Raw genomic sequence first — 20186 nt, 5'->3', positions numbered from 1 at the left:
CGGATCGGATGGGTGTTATGGGATTGAACCATAAAGTGAGCCATCTCATGGCCTCGGAACAAAATATGGGCGTTTTGGGCCCGCTCGAAGGCCTGCCTTTTTTACAATGAAAAAAGGTAAAAAGTCAAACATTTGAACAGCCTCGGACGTGCACCTTGACCCCATGGCCAAGGCACAACGTCAACAAGGCTGTCCCAATAACAATACACATGCGCCTCAACCCCAAGGGGGCGGCACATGGTCATTCAAACTCATGCATCATGCCCCAGATGAGGATTCACTAAATTCCTGTACAATGTCAACGCTATATGTCTTTTAATTTATCATTTATCCCCCTACAAATACAACCGAAAACCCCATTAGTTTTTAGGACAACTGAAAACCTCACAGAATATTCCAACCCCAGTGAAATAAATCAACAAACCTTAACAGCCTTAACTAGAGAACGACTCCTGCTGCCAATAGTATTGCTTCAGGTACTTTTACAGGCTTTGTGTTCGTATAACCGAGCGTTATTATTGGTTAGTTTTTATCCAATCACAATGTAAGCAATCAGAATCTGGTGCAGTACCTTTTCATTCTATGGCGGTTTGTCAGGAGTCACACGGTATGCAAATCTTTCCACTGATTTCATATAAGAATTTAATTAATGTATAAGTTATCATACTGTAGTCTTAGCTATCCCCGGAATGCATCGCAGCAGGTGTTCAGATTATATATGTGAAAGCCAATCCGCTGTGCATAATGCTCATGCTTACCTGTTTTTTGTTACTACTCACATATTCGTTTTTCACTCGGTGGTTAATAAGTATATTTATTCATGAGAAGCCAGTGGCATAAATATAACTTACTAGGGTAATGAGATTGCTTCGGTGAACACATGGCGTGTCCGATTCCGCACGGAGTGCTTAATGTAAGATGGAACCCTCGACTCGGATTCATCGAGAGAGAGTGAAAGAGTTCCGCATGTCCACGGACCACGGCCCACAGACACGATGTGCGCATGCGCACCCCACCCTGGCTTTCTCACTCGGGGTAATGGGATTTGTACTGCGTGGCCGTCCTTCAAAACACTCGGCCTGATCAATTCACAGACGTTTCATAAAAACGTCTTGGGAAAATATTGCTTTCAGATTTCTCGTCGTATACTTTTTGACATCGCATTTAATCGTTCCAAAACGTCCACGTGATGCCTTGCCTTGTGCCTGGTGTTGGCTTAGCGGTTAAGGTGGAGGGCTTGGGATCCTCGGGTCCTGATTTGGAATCCCGGTCAGTTGTTGAATTTAACACCAGGTAGGGTTGACTCAGCCTGATCATTGAGCAAATTCAGTACCAGCTCACTGGTAATTCCCTGTGTTTCGAAAGATGCGACTAAAAGGGTTGGCAGCAGGAATGGCATCCGGCCATAAAACATTGCTTCAAAAATGGGACCATGGTGCCCCCAAAAAAGGCCAACCCCCGCTCAGTGGGGAAAAATGGCCTCGAAAGTCGGTTCTTTTTTTTTTTTTTGCAAATTGAGTACCAGCTCACTGGTAATTCCCTGTGTTTCGCAAAAGGCTACTAACAGGGTTGGCAGCAGGAAGGGCATCCGGCCGTAAAACATTGCTTCAAAAATGGGACCATGGTGCCCCCAAAAAAGGCCAACCCCCGCTCAGTGGGGAAAAATGGCCTCGAAAGTCGGTTCTTTTTTTTCTTTTTTTAGCAAATTGAGTACCAGCTCACTGGTAGTTCCCTGCGTTTCGCAAAAGGCTACTAACAGGGTTGGCAGCAGGAAGGGCATCCGGCCGTAAAACATTGCTTCAAAAAGGGGACCACGGTGCCCAAAGCAAGGCAACACCTGCTCTGCAGGGGAAAATGGCCTCTAAAGGTGGTTTTGCTTTTTTCTTTTTTGAGCAAATTGAGTACCAGGTCACTGGTAATTCCCTGCGTGTCGCAAAAGGCGACTAACAGGGTTGGCGGCAGGAAGGGCATCCGGCCATAAAACATTGCTTCAAAAAGGGGACCATGGTGCCCAAAGAAAGGCAAACCCCCGCTCAGTGGGGAAAAATGGCCTCAAAAGTCGGTTCTTTTTTTTTTAGCAAATTGAGTACCAGCTCACTGGTAATTCCCTGTGTTTCGTAAGAGGTGACTGACAGGTTTGGCGGCAGGAAGGGCATCCGGCCATAAAACATTGCTTCAAAAAGGGGACCATGGTGCCCAAAGAAAGGCAAATCCCCGCTCTGCGGGGCAAAATGGTCTCAAGTCGGTTCTTTTTATTTTTTTGAGCAAATTGAGTACCAGCTCACTGGTAATTCTCTGTGTTTCACAAGAGGCAACTAACAGGGTTGGCAGCAGGAAGGGCATCCGGCCGTAAAACATTGCTTCAAAAAGGGGACCCAGGTGCCCCAAAAAAGGCAAACCCCCACTCTGGAGAAAAATGGCGTCTAAAGTCGGTTCTTTTTTTTAGCAAATTGAGTACCAGCTCACTGGTAATTCCCTGCGTGTCGCAAGAGGCAACTAACAGGGTTGACGGCAGGAAGGGCATCCGGCCATAAAACATTGCTTCAAAAAGGGGACCACGGTGCCAGAAAAAGGCCAACTCCAGCTCTGCAGGGGAAAATGACCTCTAAAGTCGGTTCTTTTTTTTCTTTTTTTTAGAGGGGATGCCTTGTACTGGAACAGTGGAGTAAAAGGCAAAATGTATTCTTTTTGCAGAGTAGGCCTTCACGATGTGTTATCGAAAGAGAAAATGCACCCAAGATGCATAATAACAGGTAATATGCGCCACGGAATCCTTTAACAAGTGTGCACTCACACGGATCTCTATCCTAATGTGGAAGAAATGTGAATCATAAACAAAGCTGGAATCATAAATTTGAAACCAAATTGCTCAGGTTGAACGGCGTTGGTTGTAGGTATGTTTTACCGACATGCCACGTACTCTTTTTGACTGTTTGATTGATGCACATTTCGTTGCTCGTCATTATGTGCTGCGATTCATCCGGCCGAGCAGCAAATTGCTAATATCTCTCCCAAAACATGAAATGCGCTGCGAAGTGTAAGATGCTCAAAGCCTGAAATGGAAAAAACCCCACATGTCCGTCTTCCCCTGTTCGTACAGGTTCAACCCACAACCCCCTTACTCACCAAAAACACCGTCCCTCCATCCTCCAGGTGCGACCTTCCTACAACCTGAAAGGTCACACAAACCCAACGACTGTCCTGTCAAACAAAATGTAAGAACACCAACTCTCTTTATCCAAAAGGCATTGATTGTATCGTGCTGTATACAAGGACATCAGCTGCAAAATATTCAAATAACGTTTTTCCAACTGCCTCCATGGACACCTACAGTATCCCCGAGACTGATCTGTGGAGATGTTCAACATTGAGGAGTAATTAATAAAAACCAGAAAAGATTCCTCGAGAACAAACAAGAGCTTCTCTACGCTCCTTTTGATCTCGTTCCGAGTCGTTTTATAGTCTAAAGGAATTCCATGCATGAGGCCTTTGTTTAACTTGCACTTTAATCCCCAAACGGCCCAGTAATTATGTGCTTCGTGACAGAGAAGATCCACGACTCCAAATTAAGAAAGCAAATATGTTAATCAGCAAGCAAAAGAACTACTGATGATGAAAGCTGCGGAGTACTAGTGCGCTTTAGCTCGTGTGGAATCCGCAGATGGGTCACAGTCCCACGGGAAACGTCACATGACAAAAGAGCAGCGACTGCACCCAATTTCATCTTCCCTTTGATCTTCCCACGTGATGGGAAAGTCACAAGTCACGTGACTGACCTCGTGCCTATTGTTGGGAGGAACAATGCGGCCGTGGAATGCAAAGGGGGAAAAATGTGGAGACGCTCGCATGTGACCTGACGATGTGCCAAGTCACGGAAACGTGCAAGATGTTCCAGGAATGTAGTTACGCTGATAGGATCCGTATCAGGAAGGATTCAGAGTTATGCTTTCATGATGCTCAACGACTAATGGACCGGCTGATTCCAAATGATTTGCCTCCTTAGTTCTTGATGACGTCATTTCGTGCAACTTTGGCAAATGATCAAACTGTCCATGTGTTTGGTCACTTGTTCTACAAAAGCAAAACTGCGCATTACCAGCACGTTTGGGTTTTTGATCGATTTCCTCATTTAACGACTTTCACAATAGTAAGCAACAATGTGCAGATGTCCGAGCAGACATATTTCTCATGCTTGGTCTTGCAAAACAAAGTTCATCAATATACATCCATCACTGAAGACAAAAAAATGGACCGTGTGGTGTCGATTGCAACCGGAAACAAGACATAAATATCCCCTGGAGAAAGGGGGCACATTGGAGTAGGATGGCCAATGGCATGCATTTGTTAAAGTATTTTTCTTAATTTGCATATTTGAAAGTTATTTTCTTGATTTCCTGACTCGGACCGTTTATTTGTTCACATACAGGATGGAATCGAGGTCGATTAGAAGTTTGACTCACAGGTGTCCACCATTCGACATGTTTAAGGTCAGTTGCACACCGCATATGGAGGGCTCCCTACAGGTTAGGGGAGTAATTTGGAAATTGGCCGGGACCGTGGGATCTTTAACAACTACCAGTTAGTACTGGCAGATGGGACACCTTCGGGCTTAATGTCCGTCTGAGGGGCAGTGAACTTCGTGATGCAACGCCCCGTCTGCAAAGCACCAATCAGACAGTGTATAATCGAGTCTGGAATCAAACCCAGACTAGTCAGCTCAAAGTTTAGCTACCGTTGTAGAATTTTGTCTGACACAGGTTGTAATGAAGTTGAGCTTTATCATTTAATTATCATTGCTGTATTTTCATCAACAAACCCTGGTTTGGTCGACCTGAACCTCGACCTGGAGTCAGATGTGCACTGCACATCACAAACTCCATTTCACACTCTCAGTGTACTGCTCTTACACCTCCCAACTCCCTTAGAGTACCTTAGGCTGCGACTTCCCCTCCACATCCTCTTCCCATCCACTTCTTCCCCTCCACTTCTAGCTGTGTGTTGTACCGTCATCCTAATGGTGACAAAGCCATCTACAGTCACGTGAAAAGGTAAGTACACCCCATGTAAAGTTTTGACTTTTTCAACATATTTCAACATACAGCTATTTGATCTTCATTTCAACAATATTGATAGATAAAGGTGATATAATATAACAAATATCATGAAACATTTACATTTTGTAGTCCATTGTATAATTTAAATAAACATAAATGCAAATTTCGCATGTGGAAAAAGTAAGTACACCCCGACATTTATCACTACTTCAAATACCTAAAATTAGAATCAGGTGCACCAGCTCAGGTGCAAATGATTAGAACATCGTTAGAGAGGATCTTGGAGGAACCTGTCTTATTTAAACCTCAGACATTTAGTTTGGTTTGCTCTTTGTGGTTGAAGTGTGCGGCGTCACCATGCCTAGATCAAAAGAGCTCTCTGAGGCCTTCAGAAAAAAGGTTATAGATGCCTACGAGTCTGGGAAGGGATTTAAAAAGATCTCCAAACAATTTGAAATCAATCATTCGACTGTCCGGAAGATCATCTACAAGTGGAGAAGATTCCAAACAACTGCCAATTTGTTCAGGCCAGGCCGCCCCAGCAAGTTCAGCCCGAGAGCAGACCGCAAGATGCTGAAAGAAGTCTCTAAGAACCCCAGAATGTCATCACGGGACCTACAGGTAGCTCTTGCCACTGTTGATGTCAAAGTGCACGAGTCTACCATTAGAAAGAGGCTGCACAAATTTGATCTGCATGGGAGGTGTGCCAGGAGGAAACCTTTGCTGTCCAGAAAGAACATCAGGGCAAGACTAAAGTTTGCCAATGAACACCGAGGCAAAGACCAGCACTTCTGGAACAATGTGCTCTGTACAGATGAGTCAAAGGTAGAGCTATTTGGTCACAGTACCAGAAGACATGTTTGGCGAAAACCAAAGACAGCATTTGACCACAAGAACCTGATACCAACTGTGAAGCATGGTGGTGGAAATATTATGGTTTGGGGCAGCTTTGCTGCATCAGGGTCCTGGCAGCTCACCATCATAGAATCCACTATGAATTCTTCATTGTACCAGAGGGTGCTTGAGGCTAATGTGAGGCCATCTGTCGGAAAGTTGAAGCTCAACCGAAGGTGGACCTTGCAACATGACAATGACCCTAAACATACAAGTAAATCCACCAAGGAATGGCTGAAAAGAAAGAAATGGAGGGTTCTGGAATGGCCAAGTCAAAGCCCGGATCTAAATCCCATCGACATGTTGTGGGGGGATTTGAAACGAGCTGTGCATGCAAGAAACCCCTCAAACATCGCACAGCTATAAGAATTCTGCATGGAGGAGTGGGCAAAAATTTCTCCCAGTCGATGTCAGAGACTGGTAGACAGTTATAAGAAACGCCTACTTGAAGTTGTTTCTGCCAAAGGGGGCAATACCACCTATTAGAGCCAAGGGTGTACTTACTTTTTCCACATGCGAAATTTGCATTTTTTTTTTTTTTTTTTTTTTTTTTTGTATACAAGATCGAGGCTCGTGAAAGAGCGAACATTAATCACACAAAAAGACAAACCGACACATAAAACATATAACATCGGGAGCGGTAGACAAGATGGGGAGAGAGGGGGAAGGACACAAACACAACATTTGAGAGCAGGGACCGAGAGACATGGAGACATCGAGAGATCTGAGAGAGGGCGAGGGCTTTGGGGGGGGGGGGGGCATGGGAAGGGGGCGGTGGGAGAGGTATAAAACATATGGACACTGCCAGGACTTCCAGGAAAGAAGTTGGAATTTCAAACAAGGTGGATCTGGGGTGAATTAGCGGGGGTAGAAAAGATCAAGGTTTTGGATGGGGGAAGATAAGAGATGGTGGTGAACAGCTGTTTTAAAGACCTGGAGGGAGGAGTGGGATTGAAGGGAGTGAGGGAGTTTGTTCCAGAGGCGGGAGAAAAGAGGAATGAAAGAGTGAAGGTGAGCAGAGAGCCGAGATTTCGGCAGTTTAACCATCAGAGGGTTGCTGGCAGATCTTGTGCGACCTGTAGGAATATTTGGGGGACAGAGCACAGAGAGAGCTGGGGGTGCAAGGCCGGAGAGGAGTCGGTAGAAGACAGAAAGACCACCTACCTTACCTGCCTGCGGTGAGTGAGTGAAAGGCCCTCAGAGATAGCTTCATCGCGGGAGATTCCAATAATTCTGAAAGCTTTGGTTTCAACAGCGTGAAGCCGAGCTAGATGTGAGGCAGGAGCACCGGCCCATACGGGAGAACAGTATTCCATTGAGCTGCGGATGAAAGCCTTGTATGTGGTGAGGAGCTCAGGTGTGCCGAGGAAGGACTTCGCACGACGGAGGATGCCCAGTCGGCGACTGGCTTTGGAGGCCAGCTTGGAAATGTGGTTTTCCCAAGAAAGATCATGGCAGATAGTGAGACCCAAAGGCTTGAGCGACAGAACTTCTTGGAGAGGATTGTTGAGAAAGTAGATGGGAGGGTTGTCCAGTCGATCTTTTCGGAGAGACATAGTAAGAGTGTGAGATTTGTCAGGATTGAAAGACATGTTCCACTTGTTTGACCAGTCTGTGATTTTGTCCAAGTCTTCAGAGAGTGAGGAGGCTGCAGACTGCCGATCTGAGGGAAGAGGAATGGAGCGGCAGAGAGTGGAGTCATCAGCAAAGAGATAGAGAGGATTTTCAAGAGAGTCAGAGAGATCATTGATGAAGACCAGAAAAAGCATGGGGCCCAGAACACTGCCATGGGGAACTCCAGCCTGAACAGGAAGAGGAGATGAGAGAAACCCATTCAGGGCCACACGCTGACGACGACTAGAGAGGAAGTCCGCCAGCCATGCGTGGAGATTTCCATGGATACCAAAGGAGGAGAGTTTGGTGAGCAGAGCGGGGTGCCAGACCGTGTCGAAGGCACGTGATATGTCGAGGGAGACAGCACTAATTTCCTGTTTGGCATTGAGGACCTCCATCCATTGTTGAGACAGCAGAAGCAGCATGTCCAGAGTAGAGTGACCTGGTCTGAAACCAAATTGATGATCAGAGATCAAGCCATTGGAGAAGAGGAAAGATTTAATATCCGAAGCAATGATGGATTCCATGACTTTGCTGATAATTGGGAGAAGGCTGATTGGTCTGTAGTTGCTAGGATCTGTTTTTGCACCTTTTTTGTGCATAGCGGTGATGTTGGCTGATTTCCAAGCAGATGGCAGTTGACCTTGAGCAAAAGAGAGGGTGAAGAGAACAGAGAGAGGGTGAGATAGAGCGGCAGAGCAGGATTTTAGGACCCGTGGGCTGATGCCGTCGGGTCCAGTTGCAGAATCAGAGTCGAGGGTTGACAGAAACTCTTCCACCTTGTCAGGAGGAAAGGACACGGAGTCCAGGAGCAGCAGGGTACGACTGGGTATGGTGGGTTCAGAGAGGGATGGGTTTGGGACACAAGATTTAGAGGCAAACACAGAGTTGAGGCATTCAGCTTTTTCACGTGCAGAGTCAGCTGTGTAGCCGTTTGAGGTAAGGGAGGGGATGGAGGGGGAACAAACACCAGAAACGGATTTGACCAGACGCCACCAGGATTTGGAAGAGGGAGACAGATAAGAGAGTTCGGTCTTGAGAACGGAGAGATATTGTTTCCTGGCTCTCCTGAGGGTGGACACACACTTGTTTCGGGCTTTGTGAAAGGAAATGAGATTTCCTTCCGTTGGATTTGCTTTGCAGGAGACAAAGGCAAGTTGTTTCTGGGCAACAGCCTCACCACAAGATTCCGTGTACCATGGACGGGAGGGAAGGGTATGACAACTGAAGACGAGATGGGATAAATCTGTGCATGAGAGAGAGCAATTTACTTTGGAAGAATTCCCAGGATGAGTTGATGTCAGAGGTGGTAGAGATGGGAGACCAGTCCAGATGATTGATGGCTGCTTGAAGACCGTGCCAGTTGGCCTGAGTGAAATGCCAGACTCGTCGACGCTGAGCAGGCTCCCTGAGGATGGTCAGAGAGATGTCCACTTTAACAAGGACATGATCAGATGATCCGATTGGAGCAGAAGAAGAGCAGCAGACATTTTCAGGGAAGTTAGTCATAACCAAGTCCAGAAGAGAAGATGTTCCGTTGACTGAGATCCGGGTCGGGAAATTGACAGATTGTGTCAGTCCCAGTGAGTCGCAGAAGTCCTTTGCTGAGGAGCCATGGCTGGTGAGAGAGGTACCCACACCCAGCCAACTGGCATGATGACAGTTGAAATCACCACATATGAGGAAGAGAGAGTTGGGATGAGTAGATAGAAGTTGGTCCATATTATCAGACAGCGAGATGTAGATGGAGTCATCACTGTTTGGTGGACGGTACAACACACATATGAACAAGAGGTGGGAGCGAAGGGGAAGCCGTAGCCAGAGGTATTCCTGGGGGTGAGGTGGAGAGAGTGCAGTGCAGGGCGAGTGAGGAAGAGAGTTTTTGATAAAGATAGCAACCCCACCTCCAGGACGAGGCTTAGGTCTATCATACCGGAGGAGGGAGTGGCCCGGGAGAGATACTAAGGAATCAGAGACATCATAAAGGAGGAAAGTTTCTGTTAAGCAGATCACGTCTGGTTTGACAGAAGCAACCTGTATGGAGAGATCAGTTAAGTTTGAACGAAGGCCCCGGATGTTTGAGGTCCATACCGTTAATGAAGAGGAAGGGGGAGCATCAGATACAGAACAGGGGGGAGGAGGGGTAGGGTAAGATGTGGAAGAGGTGGAAGAGGTAGGGAGAGCTGTTGAAGGTGTGTCAGAGATTTCAGAATAGCTCGGAGAAAGGGAAGGATGGGGCGGACAAAAGGTTTGATGGTGATTGGGTGAGGCACAATGAGGTGTTATTTGAGGAGGGGGAAGAGCGAGGCAGAAGGTTGGGGGAGATGGAGGTGAGAGTTGGAAGGGGGAAGAAGCGGGGAGGACGCTTTGAGGAGGGGGAGTGAGAGGGGGGAAATTGAGAAGCAATGAGGGTGGTGAGATTTGAAGGGGAGGGGTGAGGGAGGAGTCTAGGAGGGGAGGGGCGAGGGGGCGTCTTGGCGGGGAGGGGTGAGGGGGTAGTTTAGGAGGGAGGGGGCAAGGGGGGAGATTTGAAAGGGATGGGTGATGGGGAAGATTTGGAGGGGAGGGGTGATGGGGAAGATTTGGAGGGGAGGGGTGATGGGGAAGATTTGGAGGGGAGGGGTTATGGGGAAGATTTGGAGGGGAGGGGTGAGATTGGATTTTAGAAAGTGTACGATTTATGGGAAACGAACATTTATTGCAAAATGAGTTTCTTGTGACCTTCGAGTTAAAAATACGTTTAAGGATGCTGGATGGAGGATGGAGTGCAGGAGAGTTTAGGGAATGTAGAAAAAAGGCACTATAGGAGATGAATATTTTTTTGGGGATGAATCGATTTGGTGAGCAAGTCGAAAGCAGCCTTTAAAAGAAAAAGAAGAAAAAGGTGTTATAAAATATGACGGAATACATAACTTGAGGGGAAAGTGTAAACATTGAAGGTTAATAACAGTGAAAACTATCTGGGGAAATGGGGGAGAAACACGTGGTCGAAGAACGAACGAACGAATAAGAATGAATAAACGAATGAGAACAGAGAAGGAAATGTTTTTTTTTTTTTTTTTTTTTTGAGTTGAGATTTACACAAGGAAGTAGGCTATGGGTTAAAAGACTGGGAATACAGAGAACGAAAGTTATTGGATCACAAACGACGGACCGCTGAGAGAAAAACAAAGCCTCAAGGTTGTACAGTGTACACTGTACAAGGCCTCAAGACACGACACGAATTAACACGATTTTCAATACAGGTATGAAAGATTTGCACCGAAAAATCTTCGTCGGGACACAATATACGTACAACACCATAAATAAATACAGTTTTAACGAAAATACAAATGGGAACAATCACTTAACTTCGATTTCAAATCGTTCGCGACGCGGCAAAGGCCTTGCTCGCGACACGGCAAACAGACGATCAATTTATGAAGGATAAACACCGAGAAACAACCAAAGTTGCACACAATAACTTCACACACCGAAAGATAAATACAGTTTCGACAAAATACAATTGTGAACAGACTTAGCTTCGAAAATCCCTCCCACCGTCTCCGAGATCTCGCGAGATCGAGATCGAGATTAATGTTTATTTAAATTATTCAATGGACTACAAAATGTAAATGTTTCATGATATTTGTTATATTATATCACCTTTATCTATCAATATTGTTTAAATGAAGATCAAACAGCTGTATGTTGAAATACGTTGAAAAAGTCAAAACTTTACATGGGGTGTACTTACCTTTTCACGTGACTGTATATCTCTCTCACACAGCATGGACAAACCTTTAACCACTCATCCCAACTGTTCTCTACTGTGTGTTGTGCTTGTGTGCTTTCCGTTCTCTCCCCCTCTTGTCTACCGCTCCCTTTGTTGTATGTTTTGTGTGTCCATGCATGTTTTCGTGTTTCATGTCTTAGCTCTTACAGGAGCCTCGACTCTGTATACAAAAAAAAAAGAATTCAACTCTCTTTTCCTCATACGTGGTGTTTTCAATTGTCACCATGCAACTTGGCTGGGTGTTGGTACCTCTCTCACCAGCAATGGCACCTCAGCAAAGGACTTCTGTGACTCCACGGGACTGACTGGATCTGTAAATTTTCCAACCCGGATGTATCACAACGGCAAATCCTAACTCTGGACTTGGTGATCACAAACTTCCCTGAAAATGTCTCCTGCTCGTCCTTTGCCCCAATTGGTTCATCTGTTCATGTGCTTGTGAAAATTAACATCTCTCTGGCTATTCTAAGAGAGCTGCCTCAACGCCGGTGAGTCTGGGATTTCACTCAAGCACATTGGCAGGGACTACAAGCAGCCATATCTACTGATCTCTCATAATGATCTCTCATATCAACTATCTTTCTTGGGCAAACCACATTTCAAAAGGCCTCCAACGCCAGTTGCCGACTTGATATCCTCCTTCATACAAAGTCCTATCCACCGACAAGTTCTTCATCCTCAGCTTGATGGAGTACTGCTCTCCCCACTGGGCTGGCTCCCCTGACTCACAGCTTAATGGAGTACTGCTCTCCCCTCTGGGCTGGCTCCCCTGACTCACATCTTAATGCCGTGATCATCAAGGCCTTCAAGATCATTTGAATCTCTCTCGATTAAGCTGATTCTATAGTATGGGTCTACCATTTCGCCATCGCAGACAGGTCAGTGGGCTCTGTCTTCTACTGATTCCTTTCTGGTATTGCACGCTCTGCTCTTTCCAAGCTTTGCCCCCCCCCCCCCCTACCCTCCAGGTTTCTGCAGGGAACACCTGGTCCACCATCAACCTCCCTCTGGCACAACTATCTAAATCCAGGATCACTGCTCACCTCCACTCATTGGTTCCTCTTTTTCCCCACCTGTGGAACAAACTTCCATGTTCTCTTCAATCTCATCCTACCCTTCAGGTCTTCAATACAGCTTTTCACACCCATCTCAGATCGTCTCCAATCCTAAACCATGATCTTTTCTACCCTCGTCACCACTTCCCCTTTAACCTCCCCCCGCCCCCCAAGCCCATGCACCTTCTTCCATATATTTAGTTTCCCTCCTGAGAGTTTATTTCTGTATCCATCTTGTCTGCTACATGCATCCTCTCCTGCCCCTCATTTATCCCCAAACCCAATGGTTGTTCAAGTCTCCTCTATCTTGTCCTTCAATTCTGCTGTTGGTGTTTCCTCCCCTTCCCCCTCGCCCCCTCTCTGCTGTACCTTTTGTCCTGTTACGTCCTGACCCATTCAGTATACTAGCTCTTCCACGAGCCTTGACTCCGCATACAAAAAAACAATTACCGAAAGAGGCAAATTGTGGTTAGAAAATGAAACAGGGACAAGGGCAATAGGCCTATCTTTTGTGGGCCTAACAATATGCATTGTTGTGATGCTAACTTGTTTTCCACCCAAATATACCAGGCAAAACGGTAGCTTGTTATGACACTGTAAATCAGGCTGTTCACAACTGCATAATTAGCTCACACTGCACAGAAATGTTTTATTGTGCGTGATCGGAATATAAGAAGGCCCAATCGGAAAGCTTACGTACTGTAGTCCACCCACCCCTCCTTTAAGTTTTGAAAATTGATCATGATGAGTTCCTAATTAGATTTTCCATGGCACCTTGCAGTGTATTTGTAGTACCTGGGCAAGTTTGGAGGAAAGTGTGTTCATGAGTCACATGTGTGAGGTTTTTCTCTGTTTGGCAAAGTGGAGACATCCATCCAGATGATTGGACAATCAGGTGTTCAGGATATCTCAGAGGTAGCAAACTCATCTTTGAAATGCCAAATCTAGGCTCGTTTCCTCACCCCTGCCAATGATAAACGGTAACCCCGGAATTTTGCAAAAACTCGTCTTTGTAGTGATTAGACTTGGTGGACAAATGAGGAAAATGAAGTTTCTCCACCAAATGTTAAGAGAGATCTACAAACCGGCCTTGGAAAGAAGGTGAAACGACGCTTCAGGCATGAACCCTTCTTAAAAGGCATGTTCACACCTGCAACTTCGCTTTACCTTATTTACTCTGGCGGTTATCAAATTAAGGGCTGACAGGTAGGCCTATAGTTACTCATGCTCGTCCCGAAGCTGTCTAGGCTGGGTTTGAATCCCAACCCAGCTATAAACTACCTGTCATCCCAGAGTTTCACAGGTCAGGTGAATCATGAATGTGTGTGCCGTCCCTCTGGTGGATGTTAAACGGGTGTCCTGTCTGCCAGTGGTCATTGGTGGACTTTAGATATCCCACGGTGTACTTTGTCAAGAGTAGGTGAGCTATCACCGGCACCATGAACAAATTACAAATTCCTGCTCCATCCTACAGAGGGCGCTGCATCAGTCGTGCCCTCAGCCAATGAAGCTACCCCACAACCTTGTGCTGCACACGAACGAAGAAGAAGCAAACAAAGTAAGGCCTGCTGGTTTGGTTTTTCCTTCATTGATTGGTCAATAACTTCTGACATCACTGATGTTATGTGGTTTATGCAAATCAAACATTTGTTTAAAATACCCATCATGCATTGTGGAGGCCTAGCCAAAAGTTCCACATTGAAAAACTTGTGTGTCATAATTATTTTGTTGTTGATACCATCAAGGCAAAAACATGTGACCAACATTGAAGCCGACTGACAATTTATTTTCCGGAGAGCCAATCCATGCCACAGCCTCGTGTGTGAAGATGGGCAAATCCTCAATCTCATCCCGAACCTGAGCCAGCGTACACGGGTCGTGCGGCCTTCAGTCTTCCAGTCACTGAAATGCACGTTTCACATAACAGCCGTTCAACTTTAACCTGGCAAACACATGCCATGGCACTGGGTACTGGTTCAGGCAACTCTCCTGAGGAATCATTCCCGCACTGCACGCATGCATGTACGTAGGCCTACACAGACAAGTACACAACCTTGGGAAGTGTCCCCGGGTAGGCCTCTGTTAGTTGGAATCCCTGCTCGACATTAACACCATTGCTCTGTGTGTGCCCATACATGTTTGTGCCAATTGCAGCCTCCACCCAGTGATCGTGCCTCTCCTCCGGCTCTTCCAACACGTTCTGCACCTGTGGGGATGCACGCACTTCGCACCTCTCTGCCCCAACACGTCCTTCAACCTCCTCTTATACTCCCTGTAATCTCCTTCTCAGTTCTACTTTATTACCTCCGCCACCAAGGGTAGATGGAGGTTATGTTTTCACCCCTGTCTGTCTGTTTGTCCATTTGTTTGTGAACAAGATGTCTCAAAAAGTTATGGACAGTTTCGATCAAAATTTGGCACAGGTGTAGGTAGTGTATGTGAAAAGGACGAAATGATTAGATTTTGGTGAAGATCCGGATTCGGATCCAGCTGGTGTATTTTAAGTGATTCTTCACCATTGAGTAAAAAAAAAAAAAAAAACACCTTTAGAGGCCATTTTTCCCCGCAAAGCGGGGGTTGGCCTTTTTCGGGAACCGTGGTTGTTGTTGTTTTTCGGTCCCCTTTTTGAAGCAATGTTTTACGGCCGGATGCCCTTCCTGACGCCAACCCTTTTTTGCCGCCTTTAACGACAAACAGGGAATTACCAGTGAACTGGTACTCAATTAGCTGACCTCGGAAGGATGACAGACTGAGTCAACCCCCCTGGCGTTAATTCAGCGATCGACTGCGATTCGAACCCAGGATCCTAGGTATCCTAAGCCGGCACCCTAGCCACTAGCCCAACACCAGGGATCTGGACTAGCCCAACACCAGGGACCCAACACCATTCTTCACCATTGAGTGATAGGGCTAAAACCGACATATAGCAGGATATCTTAAAAAGTTATGGACGGATTTGGCCGGAACTTGGTGGACAGGTTCGTATGTGTGACAAGGAAGGAAGAATCGATTTAATTTTGGTGAAGATCGAGATTCGGATCCAAACATTCAAATCAATCAGACCAAGCAATTTTATATTGTCAGACCAAGCAATGTAAAAGGTAAAGAGGGGGGGGGGGGGGGTAGGGGGTGAAGGAATACCAGGAAGCAATAAGATTATTTACAATAAACCCATATGCTCCAAGGAACGAATCCTTATCTTTATAATTCTCAAAGGCCTCATGCACACCACAGAAAATACAACCAGAAGAACGACAAAACTGAAATACCAAAGGCTGCACCCAATAGAATGCAACATGTTCCCTGTGGAGATACACACACCCCATGCAGGAAACACATTTCATGCCATGAGCATGAGCTGGCACAGGGATAAAGTGGGCATGGCTTGCGTTGGGGCCGTGGTGGAAAGCTGCAAGCAGATGTGTCCCATGCCCCCAAAGAAACCGCAGGAGCCACGTGTATCTTTCACCGCCAAGCTCCCAACCCCCCCCCCCCCCCCCACCCCTTAAAATAACATTTAGGACAGATTACCATGGGATAAAACCTGAACGTGGTGTGAAAGGAAAGTGGTTTTAGACACACACATGTGGGGAAAGTTTACAGCAATCTTTTATACAAATAACAACGCTTAAATCGATACAGTCATTTTAACTCAGGCTTATCCTGATACGGTAAAGGTTGCAAGAGAAATATCTATCGCTATACTATACACAAAGAATTAAGTTAAGCACCCCCCCCGTTTTTTTACAACCTCGCACATTACAAGTTTGTTGTCGTCAAAACAGTGTAATATACCCATGATATTGCTATATTTTCTGGAGAAGTGATATTATGGTCACATAAAAACATAACAATCATGCCGTTTTCAATATTTTATTCTGAATAATTTAAGGTGAAATTTTTTGGGAATTTTAGGCATATTTTCACCTCAATTTAAGTATGGAGCTATAGGTCCATCACGGACAGTGTGGATGACGTTTATGTTTTCTAACGTACAGTCATTGTTCTGAGAAGACCTCTAGCGATCTTTGCGTCAATAACGTGTGCAGGACCCACGTGATCGGATCACTGACTCAACCCTACGTCTCATAGACCCTGTAAGCCGTCGTATGCGTTGCTGTGGCAGGTTGTTCCATTCCCGATGTAATGCACGTTCCAATTCATCCAGATTGGCTATTGGAGGGACCATCTTCGCAATTTGCCAATGTATACATATACACAAAGAATATATATTAGGGGGTGCTTAACTTAATTCTTTGTGTAGGGGTGCTTAACTTAATTCTTTGTGTATATATAAAGTTTCCCCCAAGAAGAAATTCCCACAACAATATATATATATATATATATATATATATATATATATATATATATATATACAGACTTGGCATTTAATATGGAATATTTTTTTTGTGGGGGTGAACTTACTTTTCAAGATGTCTTAGAAACAAAAGTTCATTGGAATTATGTTGAAATTATTCTACATTTTGTTAATGTGACCTTTAAAAGAAACAAAAACCACATTTGACATTTCGAAGCAAATAAATTGATCCTTGAAAGTGATGTAAGCTGATATCGAACTCATTTCATGGAAAGAACTGTGTTAAACTTCTGTACGTTTTCCAGAAGTATCTCTTTATTTTACACATTAGCCAAAAATTTTTTTAACAAAAACAAAAGTTAAATTACGACTGGGATTACGGACAGTAAAATTACAGTTCAGTACTTCGTGTAACCCCCACGAGCATTCAGGAGAGCACGTACACGTTGAGGCGTGCTGTTCATGAGATTTGCCAAGGTTTGGACAGGAATCGCTTGCCATGCAGTGACAATAGCCTGCTGCAATTCACGCACAGAGGTCGGCTACTGGTCCAAGTGGTCGATTTGACGCGTTAATTCTGCCCACAAGTTCTCTATCGGATTCATATCCGGGGACATGGCAGGCCACTCCATATGCTCTACACCATGGTCAGCAAGAAAGTGTTGGATCATGCGATCACGATGAGGCCGTGCATTGTCATCTTGGAAGACAAAGTTTCCTCGAAAGGCTGCACGAGCAAATGGAAGCAATGTTTCTTCCAGAATGGCCCTGTACTTGAACTGGTTCAGGTTTCCATTCAGAACAACCAGGTCAGTTTTGCCCCCTGCATGAAAAGCAGCCCAAACGGTCACCATACCACCTCCAGCTTGGACTCTTGGCACTATACAATCTTTGTTGTAGGCTTCATGCACTTGTCTGCGCACTCGGACGCGGCCATCTTGACGATAGACCAGAAATCTAGACTCGTCACTGAAGGTCACGTGATTCCAGTGTCCTGGCTGCCATTGACGGTGCTCTCTGGCCCACTGCAATTGGCGCTGGCGGTGTTGTCTGGTCAGGCATGGCTTTTTCAGGGGACGCCTGGCACGATAGCCTGCTTGAACCAGTCGTTGGTTGACTAGCCTTCTGGATACAGGCACATTTGTCAGTTGCTGCCACTCAGCCCTAAGCCGATTAGCTGACTTGGTACGGCCATTGTGGACTAACCGGTGCAGCTGGCGATCATCCCTCCCTGTGGTTCTGCGGGGACGTCCTGGCCTCGGTATTGGAGTAGGGACACCCCTCTGAGCATTTCGTTTCAGGATCTTTGACACCTGACCTTGAGTGATGCCATACTGCCGAGCAATAGCACGCTGTTTCATGCCGTAATTTCGTAAAGCCACCACTCCATGACAAATAGCATTGTCGAGTTGATGGACCATCTCCAGAGGAAGCGGCAATAACTTTTGGAGATGTGCAGCAGTTGTTTTCCACTAATACAGAACACAACAACCCTTGTATACCCGACTGTGAAGCCAATCATCAAATGCACCTGTCCGTACATTTTGCCACGCCACCTGTGATATAATCCTGTTGTTGACTTCTTGCTGCGACAGACAATCAGTGACATGGTTGTTTTAACAAATAAATCACCAAAGTGTAAAAGAAACTCACCAGATTGATATACTGAGTTAAGAAAGTAAACCCAGGTCAAGAAACAAAAAATATTCCATATTAAATGCCAAGTCTGTATATACTGTATATGATTATCAATAATTATAATTTTTTTTTTGCTGTGTTACCTTTAAGAAACTATGCATATGTCAGGTGTTTAACATACCTGCAAGAAAGAACTTGCAGTTCTTTTTAGGAATAAAATATCAAAACTTTATCAAATGACTATCGATAAGATTGATAAGATTGTAAAAACCAAAAAACCTTATTTCTCTTTTCACATGATTTATATCAAACAAAAGTTGTTTTTTTGTGCATTAACATAAGGTTATTATGGAAGTTTCTAAACTCTTTCATTGTTACCTTGGAATTGCTGCCTCAAGCCTCCGAATTATTGATGCTCGAATTGCAATAATCGATGCTGTTGTGAATTTTTGTTTAATCCTCCATTGATGGAAAACAAAACAGGAAAGCTGGTAAAAGATGCTCGTGTGATGATAAAAGTCTGCCCCAGTTTTGATTGTATTGTGGCGGACACAAAAGCCCACTGGCGTGGTGACATCATTCCACGCACCAAGTGGGCGGTGGCCACGCCCGAGGGGTAGGCGTGGCCTCATGATATACACCGGGCGACCAGCCCGGAACATTTCAGTGTTACAGTGTAGTCTTACAATAAAGACGTTTATATGTTACCGCTTGTCCGCTTCCTCCTTGCTCACAAGCAGCGCGCGTAACGCCGTGCTTTATTGGTGACCCTCGACGTTGGATCTGCCGGAGCGATCCTTCCACACGCGACGCCATCGCCATGGCCGACTTCGTCAAACTTCCGGAATTTTGGGAGGCTCAGGCCGAAGTGTGGTTCGTCCAGGCCGAAGCCCAATTTCAGCTTCGGCACCTCACCGGCGATGACACGCGCTATTGCCACGTCGTCGCCTCCCTCGGGCCCGGCACGGCCGCTCGAGTTGTGTCCGTCCTTCGCCACCCACCGAAAGGCCACAAGTACGAGGCACTCAAGCGGCTACTCCTAGCCACGTTCAGCCTCACGGACGACGCACGGGCCGACCGCCTCCTGGATCTCCCCGAGCTCGGTGAGACGCGCCCGTCGGTCCGAATGGACCATATGCTGTCACTGTTGGGCGACGAAGCCCCCGGTTCGCTATTCCGGGCGCTTTTCCGTCGCCAACTTCCAGCGCAGGTTCGCCTCGCGTTGGCCGGGACCGGGCTAACGGAACCCCGAGCATTGGCGGCCGAGGCGGACAAGTACTTCGCCGTTTCGGACACGCGGGCGAGCGTCGGCGTGGCCGTCACGGCATTCGACGCTGATGTTCAGCAGCGCGCTGATGTTCAGCAGCGCGCTGATGTTCAGCAGCGCGCTGATGTTCAGCAGCACGCTGATGTTCAGCAGCACGCTGATGTTCAGCAGCATGCTGATACGCACCTCGTGAACGCCGCCACGCCCCGCCCACCGCCACGGCGAAAACCGCCACCGCGGGGAAACCCGTCGACTCCACCGGCCTGGCGGAGCCAGCCGCGCTCCTCCAGCTCCACCACCTGGTGCTGGTTCCACGCCAAGTTCGGCCACGAAGCTCGGCGGTGTCATCCGCCGTGCTCCTTCAACGGGTCGGGAAACGCCCGGGCCGGCGCTCAATATTGGCGATGAGCGCCGGCCGTTCGAGCAGCCTGCTGTTCATAACGGACACCTTCTCCGGGCGCCGTTACCTGTGCGACACGGGAGCGCAGGTGAGTGTCATTCCCGCCGGCACGTCAGACAAGCACGCTGCGGGTGGGGGCCCCGCGCTGCTTGCCGCAAACGGGACGCCCAT

At 46.5% G+C, this 20186-nt stretch overlaps 1 protein-coding gene across 2 annotated transcripts; it reads left to right on the top strand.

Annotated features, from left to right (window-relative positions):
* Positions 1 to 539: 539 nt before the first annotated feature.
* LOC144893176 (uncharacterized) lies at positions 540 to 15364 on the top strand. 2 transcript variants are annotated; one of them, XM_078782812.1, is made up of 7 exons: positions 540 to 607; positions 2695 to 2753; positions 3101 to 3215; positions 4427 to 4487; positions 13867 to 13950; positions 14207 to 14414; positions 14547 to 15364. In XM_078782812.1, the coding sequence occupies exons 2-6, from the start codon at positions 2729 to 2731 to the stop codon at positions 14216 to 14218; spliced, it is 297 nt and encodes a 98-aa protein (XP_078638938.1). In that variant the 5' UTR covers positions 540 to 607; positions 2695 to 2728; the 3' UTR covers positions 14219 to 14414; positions 14547 to 15364. The 2 variants fall into 2 exon arrangements, with proteins under 2 accessions (XP_078638938.1, XP_078638937.1); XM_078782811.1 differs by having other exon boundaries at positions 13867 to 15364.
* Positions 15365 to 20186: the final 4822 nt, after the last annotated feature.

This window comes from Myxine glutinosa, chromosome 8 (assembly GCF_964187855.1).
Source record: "Myxine glutinosa chromosome 8, kmMyxGlut1.1, whole genome shotgun sequence".
Taxonomy (NCBI): Eukaryota; Metazoa; Chordata; class Myxini; order Myxiniformes; family Myxinidae; genus Myxine; species Myxine glutinosa.
The sequence above is the reverse complement of the archived record's forward strand: the minus strand, read 5'-3'. Positions and strand labels throughout refer to the sequence as shown.